Source organism: Ochlerotatus camptorhynchus, unplaced genomic scaffold (genome assembly GCF_037179485.1).
Source record: "Ochlerotatus camptorhynchus isolate MF236.1 unplaced genomic scaffold, CSIRO-AGI_Acam_v1.1 ptg000140l, whole genome shotgun sequence".
In the NCBI taxonomy this organism is placed as follows: domain Eukaryota; kingdom Metazoa; phylum Arthropoda; class Insecta; order Diptera; family Culicidae; genus Ochlerotatus; species Ochlerotatus camptorhynchus.
Genome location: NW_027040630.1, coordinates 2,376,626 through 2,394,220, shown reverse-complemented (window position 1 = coordinate 2,394,220; position 17,595 = coordinate 2,376,626). Strand labels below are relative to the sequence as shown.

Genomic DNA, 17,595 nt, shown 5'->3' with positions numbered 1-17,595 from the left:
AACCTTACCCCCAAACTCCTCCCATCATCCTATCCTTCGACAATGTACCTCTCTAACCTCGAGTAAGCCGCGAGTATTCGGCCCAACTCCTACTAGACATAGAATTAAGTGAATTTTGTTACAAACAAAGAACAATGAACTATTGGCTCCGTAAAGCTAACGCGATTGAGCCTTTCAAATAAACGAACTAGTTAAAAAAAATCCAAAACCGCGACGTGACTTATGAAACTCTGGTAATTTCTCGATTATGTGCAGGGTGTTTGTTTTGAATCGGTAAAAAATTGAGAAAACTAGACTACAACATTTAGGACAGCAAAATACGTCAGAGACGCAAAGGTTAGTTTTCAAAAAAATTTGCATTTCAAATGAAAATCCTTTTTTTTTAATTATGTTTCATCAAATCTAGGCCAGTATTATTCAATAGAATCTCAGAATGTAAAGGGTGTCCACGATGAAATTGCCACACACAAAATTGATTCACAAAATTCGAGTTTTCATCCGATTGCCATCAAATTTTCAGGGATTGAGAAATAACTATTAAACTTCATTTTACCATTTTACTCGTATTTTATTTACAGTCCATACGCAAATGCCCGCACCTTGGCCTTAACCCCGGCCATAAGATTCTGTACAACCTGTGAATCAACCGTTTTTTGCATGTAAACCCATACTTTCTTCAGTTCCTCGACTGTCTTCACTACCTTAGGTCGTTTAAGAAGGTGCTGCTTCATAATCGCCCAGTACTTCTCGATGGGGCGGAGTTCCGGAGTGTTGGGAGGGTTGAACATTTTCGGCACGAAATTGACCTTATTGTCCGCATACCACTTCAGCACGTCCTTGGAGTAGTGGCATGAGGCCAAATCCGGCCAGAAGATTGTTGGGACGTTGTGGGCCTTCAGGAGAGGAAGCAGCCGCTTCTGGAGGCACTCTTTTATGTACACCTGTCCGTTCATCGTGTCCTGGGTCACGAAAGGTGCACTCCGCTTCCCGCACGTGCAGATGGCTTGCCAAACCAGGAATTTCTCCGGAACGCTGAACTTATCCTTGGCCGTGAATAACAGGTTGCCGGGGATCTGTTTGAAGTCGGCCTTCACATATGTTTCGTCGTCCATGATGCAGCATTCAACTTTCGTCAGCATGTTGAGGTACAACTTCCTGGCACGGGTTTTGGCGGACTTGTTCTGCTTCTCATCGTGATTAGGGGCCTTTTTTACCTTGAACGTTCGAAGCCCAGCCTTAGTTTTGGCCTTCTGGACAAAACTTCGGCTTAGGTGCAGCTTCTTAGCCACATCCCTAACGGAGGCGTTCGGATTTCGGTTGAAGGCCCCAACTACGCGGTTGTGATTTTTGGTGTTGTACGGAATACTTTTTCCTTCACTTCTGGGCTTCCGATCGGTGGTCAACCGTTCCTCGAACCGCTTAATCACTCGCGACACCGTGGAATGTGCAGGAAGGCAACTTCCACACCTGCGTAGGATATCGCACCCATTCAAACACACACATGGGCCGGAACCAACGGCTTTACTTCCCTTCCGAAGGAAGACGTGACCAGAGATTTTTATGCCTCACAACCCTAATAAAAATTGTATGGTTAATTTGCTTAACGACGTGTTCTGAGTATCATCCAAACCATTTGTGGAATAGTTCAATGATTTGGGTTATCGTTCGTTTATGGTTATTTTTTATTAGGGAAAAATCCCATCGACCTCGGCTGGAATTGAACCCAGACCCATTGGGGTGAGAAAGCAGTCACGCTTACCACTACACCACCGGCGCCGGCTTTGTAAACAAACATGTAATATAATATAAACTTCTCCGAGACTGAAAAGTTCGTTGGTAGACGAAAAGTACGTTTGATTGAGCGATATTTCACGTCTGTTATGACTCAAATTTATGTCAAAATTGACGCTCCTATATGTCACTCTCAGAGCACCTAAATTTACATGATTTTTTCTATGTGTGTAGGAAATGTGAACTTTTTGTTCGCATCATTCTAGCTCAGTAGGCAGTTTTTTTTTAATTCTAGAGCCCCTCCCCTGCTTAGACAACAATGTGTTTGGGCCGTAGACAAACGCCACCCCACCTTAAACTGTAATTCAGAGAATTGCAGGGAACTTCATTGTAGTTTGGGGAATCTCAGAAAGGCTTAGTGATCACCTCAGAGATATTTTGAGAAACTTCAAGAAGTTTTGAAATTTCAGGAAGGCTTTAAGGGGAACCTCAGGAAAGCATAGTGTAATTTTAGGTCAAATGAACCACATAGTAGTTTAAAGTTCTTCAAAGACGATTAGCGAGTTTTAAACAAAATCAGGGAATCTTGATAATGCACACTTAGATTTTTTTTTTGCCGAGATTGGCACCACCGAGCAGGCTCGGCGTTTATTTTTACGGAGATCGCAGCAACATTTATGTTTGTTGGCCAAGATCTCGGCAAAATTCCCGTTTGTTAACTGAATCTCAGCAAATTTTTCACTAAGATCCAGCAAAATAGATTGCCAAGCTGCTCGGTGGTGCCCATCTTGGCAAAAAATCAAAGTATGTGCATTAGAATCCTTTATAAAAACTAGGAAACCTCAGAGAAAGTTGAAAATTTTTAAGGAAATTTAATGAACTTTTGAAAAGTTTTAGGTAATTTAGGTGTTTGAACGACCTAAACAAAATTCAAGAAACCACAGGAACTTTGATAGCTTAGTAGTTCATTGAAAATATGTTCTACAACCCGTTACTAGTACTGTAATATTTGCTGCTTGATACGTTTTCGATCGATCGACACGTGTTTGATTTAAGATTCGCGTGGATTTGGTGCGGGATTTATTTCAAATTTATCGTAGCAACTCTAAACCGGTCTAAAAATTTGTTTAAATATTACAAGTTTGATTTCCAAGTTTTTTGTAGTTTCTGGCAGCAGGATACTCTACATAGCTCACTTTCTATTGAAAATGTGCTTCTTTTGATCTGCTCGTCTCACACACTTAAGTTAGTATAAATTAGCTTTATTGTTAAAACTTTAAGCAACTGGCTGGCTGGCCTCTTATTACACAGTACTTCTGCAATTCATTTGGCTGAGATTCAGTAAAACAATTGCCAAGACTCAGTTAACAAATTAAATTTTTGTTGAAATCGCAGCTAACAAACATATATAAAGGGCGAACACGAAATTATTGCGACACATTCAACAGGGCATAACTTTTTTACCATTGGGTAAAAATCAACCAAATTTTGCACACTTTCTCATTGATGTGTATTGTGTACATGCTGTCAAACTCGAAGTCGTGTTTTTCGATTCAACGAAAATGGAGGTGAACCAACGCGAGTTGAGAGAACAAATTCTTTCCAAACACCTGGAATTTCCTGACCTGTCGCACCGGAAGTTGGGAAAAATGTTGAACATTCACCATTCAACCGTCTCCAGAGTGTTGAAGCGGTTCCAGGAGCGGTTGACGTTGGACCACGGCAAAGGAGCTGGAAGAAAACCGGGACCGGAGAACAAAAAGACGGAGGGAAAGGTGAAGCGGATGATTAAAGCAAATCCCAACGTCTCAAGCCGTGATTTGGCTAAAAAAGATCGGCATGTTGCAGAGCTACGTCCAGAATGCAAAGAAGAGAGCTGGACTACATACATACAAGGTACAGAACTTCCCAAACCGCGATGAGCGGCAACAATCGACGGCTAAAACTCGGGCACGGAAGCTCTACGAGAAGATGCTGACAAAATATGGCTGCTGTGTGATGGACGACGAAACGTATATAAAAGCCGATTTTAAGCAAATTCCGGGGTTGGAGTTTTTCACCGGCAAGAGCAAGTTCGATGTAGACGACAAATTTAAGAAGAAGAAAATGTCGAAGTTCGCCTCCAAATATCTCATTTGGCAGGCCATCTGCTCTTGCGGACTGAGGAGTGAGCCTTTCGTGACAAAGGGCACAGTAAATGGCGAGATCTACAAATCTGAGTGCCTCGAGAAGCGCCTTTTGCCGTTCTTGCAGCAACACGACGAAGCTCCGCTATTTTGGCCAGATTTGGCATCATGCCACTATTCTAAAAGTGTCCTGGAGTGGTATGAGGCCAATTCCGTCAATTTTGTTCCAAAGGACATGAATCCGCCAAACTGTCCGGAGCTGCGCCCGGTGGAGCAGTACTGGGCAATAATGAAGCGGGAACTTCGGAAGAGCAAGAAGACAGTCAAAGACGAGAAGGACATGTTAAGAAAATGGAAAAAAAAAACTGAGAAACTGGTACCGGATGACACTGTAAAGACTTTGATGGAGGGCATCAAGCGAAAATGCGTTCAATTTTACACTCAAGGCTCCATCGATTAACTTTTCTTTTGATTTTTGAAGTAAATATATGTATAAAACTACCCTAAAATTTTGGTTTGATTCTAAACATTATAAGAAAATTGGCATGACATTTTCGGTGTCGCAATAATTTCGTGTTCGCCCTTTATTGCAGAGATATCAGCAAAAGTAAATGCCGGATGCTGGAGATTTTACCGAGCTAGATTGAGTGTGTATATTGTCCTGAAGATGTTCAATGAGTATCAATTATGGGCTTTGATTGAAATGATCTAATACATTAACCCTTTTATGGGACAAATTCCCACCTAATTGTTACACACCTTTCTGTTATTTTGCGAATTTATGTGTTTAAAACCCCTTTTGAAGTATTAATTTATCAAGAAATCTTTGAATACGATTCATGAAGCGTTTCCACAATTGATCGGTTATTTATTTCTGTCACAACGTTCCTAAGGAATCTTTCACATGTTTCTAAGAACCCAATTATTGCACGACTCATTTGCTTTAAACTGCATTCTATTATTTCACAACCTCAAATTATACGCAAATGCATCTTAGAATGTATTTTTTCAGCTAGAAGTATTTTTCAGTCAGTCTGTTAGATGATTGAATGTAACTTTTTGGTTTAGTGCGCTTAAGTTATCAGTTATTTTATTTATTTTATTGAGCAGATCAATCACTTTCATAACTCATGGTCCTGGATTATTGTCTATATGATAATTGTGATTCAATTATTGAACATTAAAGATTTTCTTATAAATTTTACGTGGTCAATAGTTGTATTGCAATAGATCGTTTGCAGCACCGTACTCAGCTGGTGACGAAGGTCCTGAAGAGGCGAAATTTTTTGGATGTTAAACGCTGTACAGACTGGAGAGTTAAAACATGTTATAACGGTTTTCAAATAACTGCCACACAGAAACCACCATCAAGATAGCACTATAACATGTTATAACTCTGTAGTCTGAACGTACTATGACAGAGAGAATTTATTTTTACATAACAGCTTGCATACATTCTGGAAACCATAGCCAATTTCTGTTCGAAAATCGCATGGTAGATGATACCTGAGCAAATCCACGCCAACTGACGAATCGGTTAAACTTAACCCTCTCCAAATTGCATGAAACTTTGCATAATTGTTCACTTGGGGCAACAAACCAAGTTTGTCTGGAATTGGGCAATTTTGACTCGCGCCAAACTTTTCGAAATTGCGTATTCAATGTTTTTTTCACTAAATCCTAGCACAAAAAGAGGTAATTTAATCGAAATTACGTCTGAAACAAAGTTGTAGGAAAAATCAGAAAAAAATACACACTGAAAAGAAATCTAATATTTTTGAACTTTTTTTTGCGAAAATTATTTTTATTATGTTTTTTTGCGGAAAATAATTGCTTAAGTCCAAAAAATCATTTCCTATGCACAAATTACAAAAGTTTTACGTGAAAAAAAAAGTTCAAAAGTTTTATTAAAGTTGTCAATTATGTGTCCATCGTGTGCAATATCAGAAAAGTTAGCATTCTTGGTTAGCTTGAAATAAACATATGTTTTGAAATATTAAAAAAAAATCATTTTTCTGCTATTGAAGTTTTTAACAGTGTTTGATTTTTATGTTCCCAACAACTTTGTCTCAGACGTCGATTTTTCGATTAGATGAGCCGTTTTCGTGCTATGATTGATTGAATAACCTAAAAAACGCCATCTTGAAAAATTATGCACAACTCAAAATGGCCGAGTTCCAGCATACATTTGATATGTTGCCCATAGCTAACCACTATGCAAAGTTTCTGGAATTTTGATAGATAAAATCTAAAATTCGTTAATTTTTTCGCTCCTCGGCATGGTTTTCCTCACCTTCTGAATTGAATACAGCACTATTCATTGGACGATATCTACTAAAACATCAAAACAGTTTTCTCAGCGCGTTTGCTGCTGCTGTTTAGCCAATGCAAAAAATGAAAAATGTCTGAAAATTGATTGTAGTAATTCACATAGGAAATCGATGAAAGGAAAATGATCTATTCTAGTAGCATATAATCTTTATGATTCTCAACGTTTAATGTAATAAAATTTACATTGGGGGGTGCCAAATTGAGAGTTTGCCACTTATCAAAAAAATCCTTAGTATAGCTCTGATCGTTAGATAAAACAATAACCAAAGTTCTTCTGTACAGGTTACTAAGGGTAATTGAATTAGTAATGGCTTATTGTACAAATGACGATTCTTAGCTGAAGAATTAACAACATACATAAAGACAATATTCCTAATACTGAATATCTATATTTGATCAATGGTTAACATGTCACCATGATCGGTAATTGTCATGGTCATGGATAAATGTTTCACAGTAAATAATGTTAATACCTACTTTGGAGCACATGTCGCTAGTGAATAAAAGTTACGAAGATTTATTTTGCATGCAGAAAACCGGAAAATATTGATTTAAACGAAATAAGCCTCTTTTCTGAAAAAAAAAAATTGGCTGGGCCAATTTTTTACGGAAAACTAATATTTTATTCTGTTTTCGCTTCAAAAATGAATATTTTTGATAAAATGTTCAAAACATTATTTTTTCGGCTAACTTTTCGCTTCTAGAAAAGTGGCAACATGCTGTCAGTTGTTGTGGGATCAAAAATGACAGTATACAACGATTCATTGGCAAATTACTAAATAAAATGTCTAAATTCTGGGACTTGGAAAACTTGAACTTCAGCAAACCGTGACTCGTTTCAGATACATGTTCTGGCTGCAACATCGTTAGGACCGTATCCACAAACATATAGACTATAAATATTCTACAATTTGCATGAGTCACCACGTGACCTAGAACACGTCGTTAGGCTATTGATTTTTTTTTTATTCATTCATGTTTTTCACTGCACTGCAGTTTTAATTGATTTCTTCTTATGTATAGGTATTTTCTCTTTTCTGTCCTTGCAGATTCTACGCTCGCACGTCATGGTTCGAGTCGGTGGTGGTTGGGACACGCTTTCACATTATTTGGATAAGCATGACCCATGTCGATGCAAGGCACAGCATCGCTCATCAGTGGCGGCAAGACTAATTACCAAAACAAACCATTTGAGCAATGGCATTGAGCTTCACAAAGCTCAGGTCGTTTATGAGAGGTAAGTAGCAGCCGGCAAGAAATTGCAAAGCCTTTCAAATTGCTCATGTGACTATTCAACCTCAAACGGTGAAATTCAATAAAAATGCTAATATTGATTAATCCTTTTAGCGGTTCTATAGTTTCTTTTTTATAATTGATTTTCGTTTCATATTTGCTCGTATTAGATCACCAACGCCGTCATGGAAGTCTAATGCTCATACCGCACAGACCGCGTCACCTAATATGGACAGCCTCGGTAGTACCTTGTCTCCACCATCCCGTGCTCGCAGTCGAAGCCGTAGTCCAAGCGCTCAGCGTAAAATTAACCATAACAATGAATCGGCGGCAACCGTAAGTGACTCACGGAGTACACAATAATTGGAATTAAATGCCAAATTGTTATTTTACAGATACACGAGAAGGGATACCTCGCTTCTCCAAATTTGACTCGCCGTTCGATGTCGCCTAGTCCTCGTCGTTTAGATATGAAGAAAAAGCAAAACTCGCTGGATTCGAGTTCAACGGTAGCACAAGCTAATAATAATACTAATAGCGGAAGTAACAGCGGCAATCAGCTGCACCAAGCAACGGTACACTTCGAGTGTGATCGGGACGGTTCTATTATAACTGATAGTAAGACTGAGTCCTCTGGGGAGGACAAAACCAACAAGTACGAAAACATCAGTGACAACGGTAGTGAAATCAGCGATGAGGGTTATCGCAGTTTGGGAATCATTCAGTCCAGTGGTACCGCATCTCAAGCACAAAAACGGGTATCATTGTACAGCCAAGCCTCGAATGAAGATGCTGAAATTAGCGGTATGTATACCTGTTCACTATGGATTTGATTTGTTATGTGCGTTCAACTTCAACTGAGTAGCATAATTTGTAATGTTGTACGTTGAAAATGTTTACTTAAATGCGATAGATGGTTAGGGGCATAGCCAGCTTTCAAATAGGGGCGGGGGCAAATATAATTAAAGGGCTAATGCTAAAAGGATTATCACAAAATACAATAGGACCGAAATAATCAATTGGTAAAATGAGTAATTGAACCGAAATTTAAATTTTATGCATTCTTCGTCATACGAGATCAGTATTTTATAAATGTTCAACTATTCTAATGTTTTAATTTGTTTATGGTTGATGTTAGTGAGTTAAAAATCAACCTCAGCCTAATTGACCATTTTGTGTCTATCGGGCAGAATTCATTACATATATCTATGAGTCAATTATGTGTTTGGTACGATACTTTAGGTCAAAAGCTAGAACACAAAGTTTATATCGAAGACCGGAATGTATGAATACCTTTTTCAAAAACAAAACCGGAAATCGTAAACCCTTTTTTCTGAAAATCAAAATCATTTCGACCGTGAACATGCATAAGGGCCTAACTACGATGATCGATTTTCTCTTTAAATTGATATAGCTAAGGGAAGCAATTTTCTGAAATTTGTTCAATACAGTGCTGTAACAGATTGTATTGGCTATCAAAAGCAACAACAAATGCACCGAAAAATGTTAATCGAAGCGAGTTATTAATAACAGAGGAAATCGACGAAGAGAATCGATCATCGCAGTTACGCCCTCATGCATGCTCACTGCCCAAGTAACCAACAAGCCCGCTAATCGCCCTTTTTGATATAAAGTTTGGAAACCCTATATTTACCTTATATCGCAAAAAGGGCGATTATCGGGTTTGTTGGTTACTTGGGCAGTGAGCATGCATGAGGGCATGTATGCAATATAAGGCTGATATACGACTGATATAAAGTTCGGAAACCCTATATTTACCTTATATCGCAAAAAGGGGGATTATCCGGCTTGGTGGTTACTTGGGTGTAGATTTGTCTATTGCTTCTTGAAGCACTCCAAGCAAATCCATTTTTCCATTACATTTTTACCTTCATCCGTATGACAAAGTGATACGGAATTGAGACACATAGGATGAATTAGGATTCAAGGAGCAGTATTAGATTTGTAATAATATCTTAACGATTTATTACTCTTTATCAAATCTAACGGTACGTACAGAAAGGTAGATAATTTTAGAATATATATATATATACAGTAGACTGATGCAAAATTTGACTTTTTCGCTCCACAGTGCTTAAATGGTTTCAAATCGGGTCCTGATTAGCCTCCAAAAGTTACAACTCATTTGGTTAGAAACAGACATCGCACAAACCATTTGAAGTTTACATGTAAATTATTATGGGAAATCTCAACTTTTTGCTCATTGCCTTCTAGTCTTTTTCCATATTGAGCTGCGAAACAGTTCGATAGCCATTCTTATAGAAAATTTTCTCAGCTACAACTTTGCTGCAAATCATTTCTATGTAAAATGAGACAGGAAAAAGTTATTAATTATTTAAGAGATTGATAAACTTATGACATGATCAAGCAGCTGCTCTGTAGGCAACACTGTATTTTGCAGTGTGACATAGTAGCCATGATTTTTGTGTCCTATTCAACGCCCCAGAAACACCAATGTTGCCTGCTGAGCAGTTGATTGAGCATGATCATAAGACATCAGCGCATTGAATCATTGATAACTTTCGATCCTTGCATTTAATGAAAAAATGGTCTTGAGCAAAGTTGTAGCTGGGAAAATTTCCTACAAGTACAGTTGAAAGTTTTTGAAGCAAACCGATATGGTGAATTATTAGATAGACATGAACAAAAATCTTGGTTTTCCCATAGTAATTCCCATACAAACTTCAAATGGTTTGTGCCATCTCAGTTTCTCATCAAATTGGTTCAAATTTTGAGAGGTTAGTCAAGATCAGATTTGGAATCGTTTAAGTATTGTGGAGCGAAAATTTCAAATTTTGCATCACTCTAATATACAGCCATTTCAAAGCAAAATGATATAGTGGTTTTCAAACTTTCGTAAAAAAAATGTAGTTTTGTTCCTTTTCGCAACATATTAGACTCGTGGGTGGTGGGACAAGATGGGTCATCTACTTGGTTTATTTGTTGTTTTTATTGTCAACAACAACAGGCTCAATGTAGCCCTAATGCTGGTTTGAAAATTAGTAAATGTACTAACTAACTCATCTTGCCCTGTTACCCATTTTGTCCCACATTCTCTAAAGATGCAATGCAGTTACAATTTTTCAAGATTCTGGGATTTCAAAATTATTCTTGGAAACTAATGAGCACCTTGAACTCTTTTTTTGTTGTTAAGGATCAGAACTTAAAAGCATTTCTTAATTCATCTAGAAAGAACCCAGTTTTTTATAATAAATTTCTTGAATTCCGGGCTTGAAACATTTAAAGATACTATAGATCAATACTTCGACTACGAAGTTATTAAGTAAATTTCACAGCAAAAAATATATTTTAATATTACATCCAAATGGATGCACTTCAATCATGTCGAAAATCTCATGTAATTTTTATGGCCACAACAATAAACAAATGCAGCAAAAGCAGCGTAATGTCAGGTCATATACTGTATTTATCATTATTTTGTCCTTTTGTCAAGTAATATTACACCATATTTTCGACACGATTTAAGTGCATCAACTTTGATGTGATATTAAAATTAATTTTTTGCTGTGTTGGAGTAGGAAAATAAATCCTGGATTTAAAAAAAATCAATGTTACAGATTTTGCAAATTCTTCTAGAATGTGAGGCATGGGGCTTTTTTAACGCTCCAGTGCACAGTGGCACAATTCTGAAAAAAAACGGTTAAAAAATTGCACCTGAATTATCATTAAGTTTATATTACACATGTAAATTTATAGTGGTAGTGGCGTAGTGGTAAACACGCCGAAGTCACGAGTTCAAATTTTATCCCGGACAAGTCACGATTGATCCAAGAGTGTTGATGAGATTATATCTTGAAAAATGTTGTAGAATAATAAATTTGGAAAATTTTCGCTGAAGTTACCAAGTTTTTAAATTTTAACCCTAAAGAATTATTTTAGAAATTCCTTTCGAATAATCTTCATAATTTCCCTTGCTTGTATTTTATTGGAATTCTAATCAAAACCGCATTATGGTAATTGAATTCTCTAAGCAATTGTGCACTTATTTTAATTTGCTACTGCAACTAAATACTGTCTGACTAGAAAAAGGATTTAGACAGCATGGATCAAATCCACGCCAAATAGCGAAAAAATAAACAAATTTCAGATTTTGTTCGTTAGGGGTAATGAACCAAGTTTGTGTTGGAATTCGGTCATTTTGATTCGCGCCTAATTTTTCAAAATGGCGCTTATATTTTTTCAATAAATCTTATCGTGAAAATGGCTCATTTAATTTATATCACGCCTGAGATAAAGTTGTAAAAAATACACGCTTAGAAATAACTAATTTTACAAGTGACAGAATCTATCTTTGACATAAAAGATGAGACGTAAACAAACATGTCATGTAAAATTAACAGCTCCCTTTTCAAAAAATAATACCCACATTTTTTGTTGAAAAATGAAAAAAAAAAAAGTTAAAACTTCAATAATTAAAAAAGTACATATTTAAGATTTTTATACTTATGGTCAATTTTAAAGTGTCCATAGTGTCGAGGGACGGCCTTGGCGTACGGAGACCTCCCTCGTCAAAGTCACAAGTTCCTTTCTCATTCCCGGACACGTCACGAATGACCCAAATGTGATAAAATGACTATTATAAAAAAAGAGAGAGAAAGAACATTATTAGATAAGAATTTAACTTTTTTTCACGCATTGTTTAAGTAATTTGTGCAAAGGAATTGATTTTCAGGACTAAAAAAATATGTTTTCTCCATAAAAAAAACAAGATCATGCTCCTCGTTTGTCATACAAGTGTATCCGTGGCATATGAATGAGCAACAAGCATTCTAATGTCGGTTTGATGACCCATTTGACTTCTTCGGCCTTATTTCGTAGGTCATAATGGCGTTCGGCCTAATCACCCGCAAACATGTTTTGCCTTCCTCTATTTTGAAAGCAGGGGCACCCTTGGTATTCACAAAATCAGAACATTTTATTTTTGTCGACGCATTGGTACTTGCAGGACCTTCTGCAGGGACTTTATAGTTACAGTTTTGACGTCCAACATACTTTTGTGATACGGTCTGTAACCGGTACTAGAACGATCATCATTGCTTTCAAGTGTTGTTCATTAACCAGGTAATGTAACATGCAATTTTACTAATATGTATTCCCTACTTTTTTCTAGCGCATCTCGAACAAATAACCCCGGACTCGCAGGTAACACCAACTGACGATAGTAGCTCTAAGGCAAACGATGAAGATCTTACTACTATCTCTGATGAAGTAACAGCCAAATCCGACGACGCTGACAAGGTCGCGGAATTGCAGGATAATGTAGATTCCGGAGAAACTCCGGAGTCACATTTTGCAAAATCAGGTGTCTTCATTACGGATGATGAGATCACGATCGACATTGCTGGTAGTACAGGTCTGAGAAAGACTGGATTTTCAGAAAATTTATATGATCCAAATAACCCTGTTATGTCTAAGACTCAACCGGCTTCCAAAATTCCCAAGTCGCCTTTACCGTCGAGACGCAAAAGTGCCGAAGGTTCCACGACGGCTTCTAGTGACAAAGCATCTTCTTTGAATAGGAAAATTCCAACCTATCGTTCTGTTCGCAAAGTTAACCCCTCACCCGACCAAAAAGACAATACTTGGAGTGGCAGGACCACCAAGCAAAGAACGCCTCTAGCAGCAGATACGTTTGATACCAAAGTAAATTCCCCACAGGCAACGCTATCCCGTAACTCTCCAGCAAGAACTTCACAGTATGATAAGAATGGTAGAAAAATCAAACCAGTCAGCAGTTCGGTCAACACGTCTCCAATCAAAAACGGACAGGCTTCGGTTTTGGCGCAGCAGCTAATAGAAGCAGCAGCAGGGGCCCAGAATGACACTCAAATTATAGAAAAAGTGAAACAGTTGCTCTCTAAATATTCCTCCAGTCAACAACAATCCGTGACACCGGGTGGCAGTGAGTTTGATGATTTCACCACTGCATGGGTTAACAACAACGGAATAGTCGATCGCAACATGAGCAATTCCCCCAAGACACAGTCTAAGCGAAGCTCAACTGTATCTACCACTTCGGAAGGGGCAAATTGCAAAGAAATTCCATCAGTCATGTCACCTCGACGAGATAAGGGTATGTCGAAGATTCCAGCGCCCGTTCGGTCCAACACCGGGCTGTACTGACACCGACGCAATCAGTCATTGAATAGTTTCGGTGCTAAGCAATGATTGCATTGTTTGGAACCGCAAATGTAGTTCTAAGGTAAGTACTTGGTCGTACCTCTGATGCAATTGATTTGGTTTGTTGAAATATTTGTTTCATACATGAACAAGAAAACAAGATACTTCATAATAATTAACTACCTACCTGAAGTAAACGTTCTATTTTTCGTTGCTCTGAAATTCGAACACGAAGATGTGAATTTATCGCGCTTACATTCTTCAAAAGGCAATTCAACCTGACTGGAAAGGTCATCATGCTGAATTTGCGTCAATCATTATTAATTAGTTGATGATATTCTTGGGGTGTAGGTAGGGTTAACTACCCCATTTACGGCCTATTAAACACAACCCGCACTAACTCTTTCTTAATCTAGCGCAGTTTAGCACCAAACGGAATGTTATTATTACTGATGGCTTTCAAATTTATTTACCTTTCCGATTTGATAAAGAGAAACCAATCGTTGAGATATTGTCAAAAGTCTAACGCTGCTTCTTGACGCCAAACTCGGCCTACGGATTCTAAATTCGGCCTAACGCATTTAAACGCAATTGAAACGCCAATGAATTCACTTCGGCCTATCGGATGAAGAAAAAAATTGATTCGGTCGGAGCGCTTCTTTTGTTTTTGGGAATAATGAGTGCAAACCTTCATATCACGCGTTCTCATTGACTTCGTTCGGTAGCTTATTAACTAAAGTATCGTACCAAACGCATAATTTACTTGTTGACTCTGAAATCATGGATTTATTTGAAGTTTTCTGCTGGATAGGCCTAAAATCGGCGATTAGGCCGAAGTCTACCCTACCTGCTCTTTAATTCATTCTCCGTTTGCGGGCATCTGCTTACGTGTTTCATTTTAAGCTATTGGTTCGATTGTTTGCCATATAAATAGATGTGTCGATCTCATTTAGAAATACCGTAAATCCGAGTATAGATTAAATGGAATCTATTATTCGAATGATCCCTTTTCACGATCTCAGTTTGACGCTCAAATTGTTTCAATGTTCAAACAAGGCATGGATCAACGTCTTATTTGTTGATCTATGCATGTACGGAACTCGTGGAATTAATTAATGGACAACAAAAGCATGACAAGCAAATAAGTGTGCATTGGATTAGCGGACCGTGGTCAGATTCCCAAAGATTCCCATTTTTTCCCCATACATTTTAGTGGTGACATCCCTACTGTAAAAATGTACATTTACCACCTCTTGCCATAGAGTATCATTGAGCTTGCCACGCAATATACAATTTCATGCAAAGGTTGACATAGTAAGCGCTCACTTTATAACTGTTCAACACAACACTAAGTTGAAAGCTAGCATAGACTCGTGTAACCGCATCACAAGCAAGGATGAAGAAGGCCTAACTTCTCTGCCTGTCCGTGATCTGCCTAACTTTCTTTCCACCACTTAAATACCTACTAACTTTTGCTGGTCCGACGTCCTTCAATATTTTATCTTCTGTACAATGTTGCGTCAACTAACTCGGTTCGTGGCTGCTTATCTCCAGTTTCATGAGCGCCCTACACTTCGCCAGTTCGTTTTTAATTCTTCTCCTCCATATGCCTTTTTCATATACCTCATGGCGATTGAAAACTACCAATCTTATCAGCGTCTTGTACATGGTACATTTAATACGGGGGCGAAATTTACCTCACCTCAAGGTCTTGTGGAGTCCGAGTAAGCACGACTTCCGCCAATAATGCGTTTCTCTGAATTTATCTGTTGCAGTTGTGATGTCTCCAATGATGCGAGGTACAAAAATTCATACATTCCTTCGATTATCACACTTCTATGCGAGCTGCATCGCGCTTGCTCCCTCGGTCTTCGACGTATTCACCTTTAATCCAACCTACCACGTTCTCACAACAATGTCCACGTTTTCGGGGATGCAAATTAATGTCCGCAGGTGCTTAGGTACTTGATATTCTCGACACTTTTGGAGTATTTGAAGCAACGTAAAGATTTCGTCTGTTGTTGATCGCTCGCCCACAAACCTTAACCAGCTTGATAAGTTCCCACCAATCTGCTTGTTGACGCTAAAGACGGCGAAAGGTGATCTAAGAAAGTTATATAGTGTATTACTAACAACTGTATGCTATTGCATATTACCAATTGATTTAGCATGGATAATTTTCAACGGAGACTGCCACGTGAAAGAAGAAATTGCGAAAAACAGCAAAACCGAAAATCGTGACTTCAAAAAAAAACAAAAGAGTGAACTGTATTGTTAATACAGTATAGGTATTTGGTGTAAACATATTCTCTATACACCTATACAAATTATTATTATTATACTACGTATACGTATAGAACGAGAGTTAAAGTGATGTTCGCTTGTGGGGTTTCCCAGTTTTCAACTGTAGCGACAATAGTTTATGCATTGCTTGTTTCAGATTACTGTTCACCCGTAAACTCAAGTGTTTAGATTTAGAAATATACCTTTAACACTCTAACATATGGTTGTTTATTTCGCAGGTTCCAAAACTCTCTATGGGAAACACAACAATGATGTTATACTAATGTGCTGCTGTTTCTTTATTGAGTTGCCGCCATATGCACTTAGAAGTTGCGTCGCGATATATGTATCATTTAGCAGTGTAATACTATGGAAAGAGTCCCAAATAAAAAAATCCGCTGTTCCATTTTAGTCGCAAAAAGTCGAATCAGTCAGTGTTATGCTTTTCAATTTCACAACTGAGTTTAAGCAACAAACTTGTAAGCTCCATTAAAACTTTTTAGAAATCCTCGAAAAGCATTCCCATGAGCTAGACTCTAAATCCAGTACTATCATTAAAGCGGTGCTTTTTTACTGTTTGTTTAGAGAAATTTATTCCGTTATGAATATCAACAATTACGTTTGCAATAAGATAAAAAAAAAATGAAACATAGTTGATTTTAACGAAAAGAAGAAAGACATCTGTACAGTAGTAGGAGACGATAATGTTTTAATGAGTTTTCCTGATATTATCATAAGAAAAAACGACTAACTTTTTACACTTTACTCGCTAACATTTGTCCTCTTTGTAGTTAGAATAGGATAACAAGCAATTAAATACAAATCTAATGGTTAGATACGAACGTGCAACTAAACAAAGACACGGAACTTGGTTCGTCCGTAATCAGTGAAAATCATCAATAGTGCAATCTAAACGCATAACAAAACGCCATATATAGTCCCAAAATATTTACAATAATGAATACACAGCATAGTACGTTTGAATACTGACGATCAATATAATGGTAAGTTACGACGGAACATTTGGAAAAGCTTGGAAAATAGAAACAGCTGTTGAATATCGGTAGAAAAGAATTACATTCGTTCCCATTTTCTGTAGAATTAATACAATTATGTACTTTTTCTACTGGAAGTGGAGGGCACATAAGAACGAATATAAGTTTGTTTTAATTGAGTTTCAAGTGTTGTTTCCACTCACCAAGCATACCTCCGCTGTTCCTTCATTCGACTTTGAGTCAAGCATGAGTTGCAAATATAAGCCCACATTTAATCAATGTATTTTAACAAGAAAATATAGTTCAGACTGCCAATTTCTTGTATATATTAGTGAAAGAAATTCCCAGCATTTAAATCTTAGTATATTTTTAGCTATTACCCAATCAATATATATTTTATAAAACCAGAGTTACTTCCATTCATTCCGCATTTTTGTTAGTGGGATTATGGAATCATAAAATATTATGGTGATATTTTGTAATTGTAAGTTACAAGAAGAGTTTATGTTTGACACATAAAACTTATCAATTTCGTTCTATAAGACTCGCAATAGGTATATAAATGATCAGAGAATCACGGATTGTGACCCTCTAAAAAAAATTGGCAGGTTTTATGTGCACAACACATTCCTTACAACCTCTTATAAATAAGTAAATAAAACGGACGTGAGATTTATTAGAGTATTAAAAACTCTAGAACCTATTTACTAACAAATACAAAATATTATTATAAC

At 37.4% G+C, this 17,595-nt stretch overlaps 1 protein-coding gene across 2 annotated transcripts in view; it reads left to right on the top strand.

The window, feature by feature from the left end:
• Positions 1-17,182, top strand: part of pigs (pickled eggs) — a 56,073-nt gene extending 38,891 nt beyond the window's left edge. Inside the window, exons 5-9 of one of the 2 annotated variants that reach the window (XR_010517587.1) lie at positions 7,238-7,425; positions 7,592-7,757; positions 7,817-8,225; positions 12,574-13,665; positions 16,106-17,182. Coding sequence is in view for 1 of the 2 variants with exons in the window: in XM_065221205.1 (XP_065077277.1) it covers positions 7,238-7,425; positions 7,592-7,757; positions 7,817-8,225; positions 12,574-13,586 (1,776 nt within the window). In the remaining variant the exon portion in view is untranslated. Of the gene's footprint in view, positions 1-7,237; positions 7,426-7,591; positions 7,758-7,816; positions 8,226-12,573; positions 13,668-16,105 lie in introns of those variants that run through there. The other variant, XM_065221205.1, reaches the window with a different exon arrangement.
• The last annotated feature ends 413 nt before the right edge of the window (positions 17,183-17,595 follow it).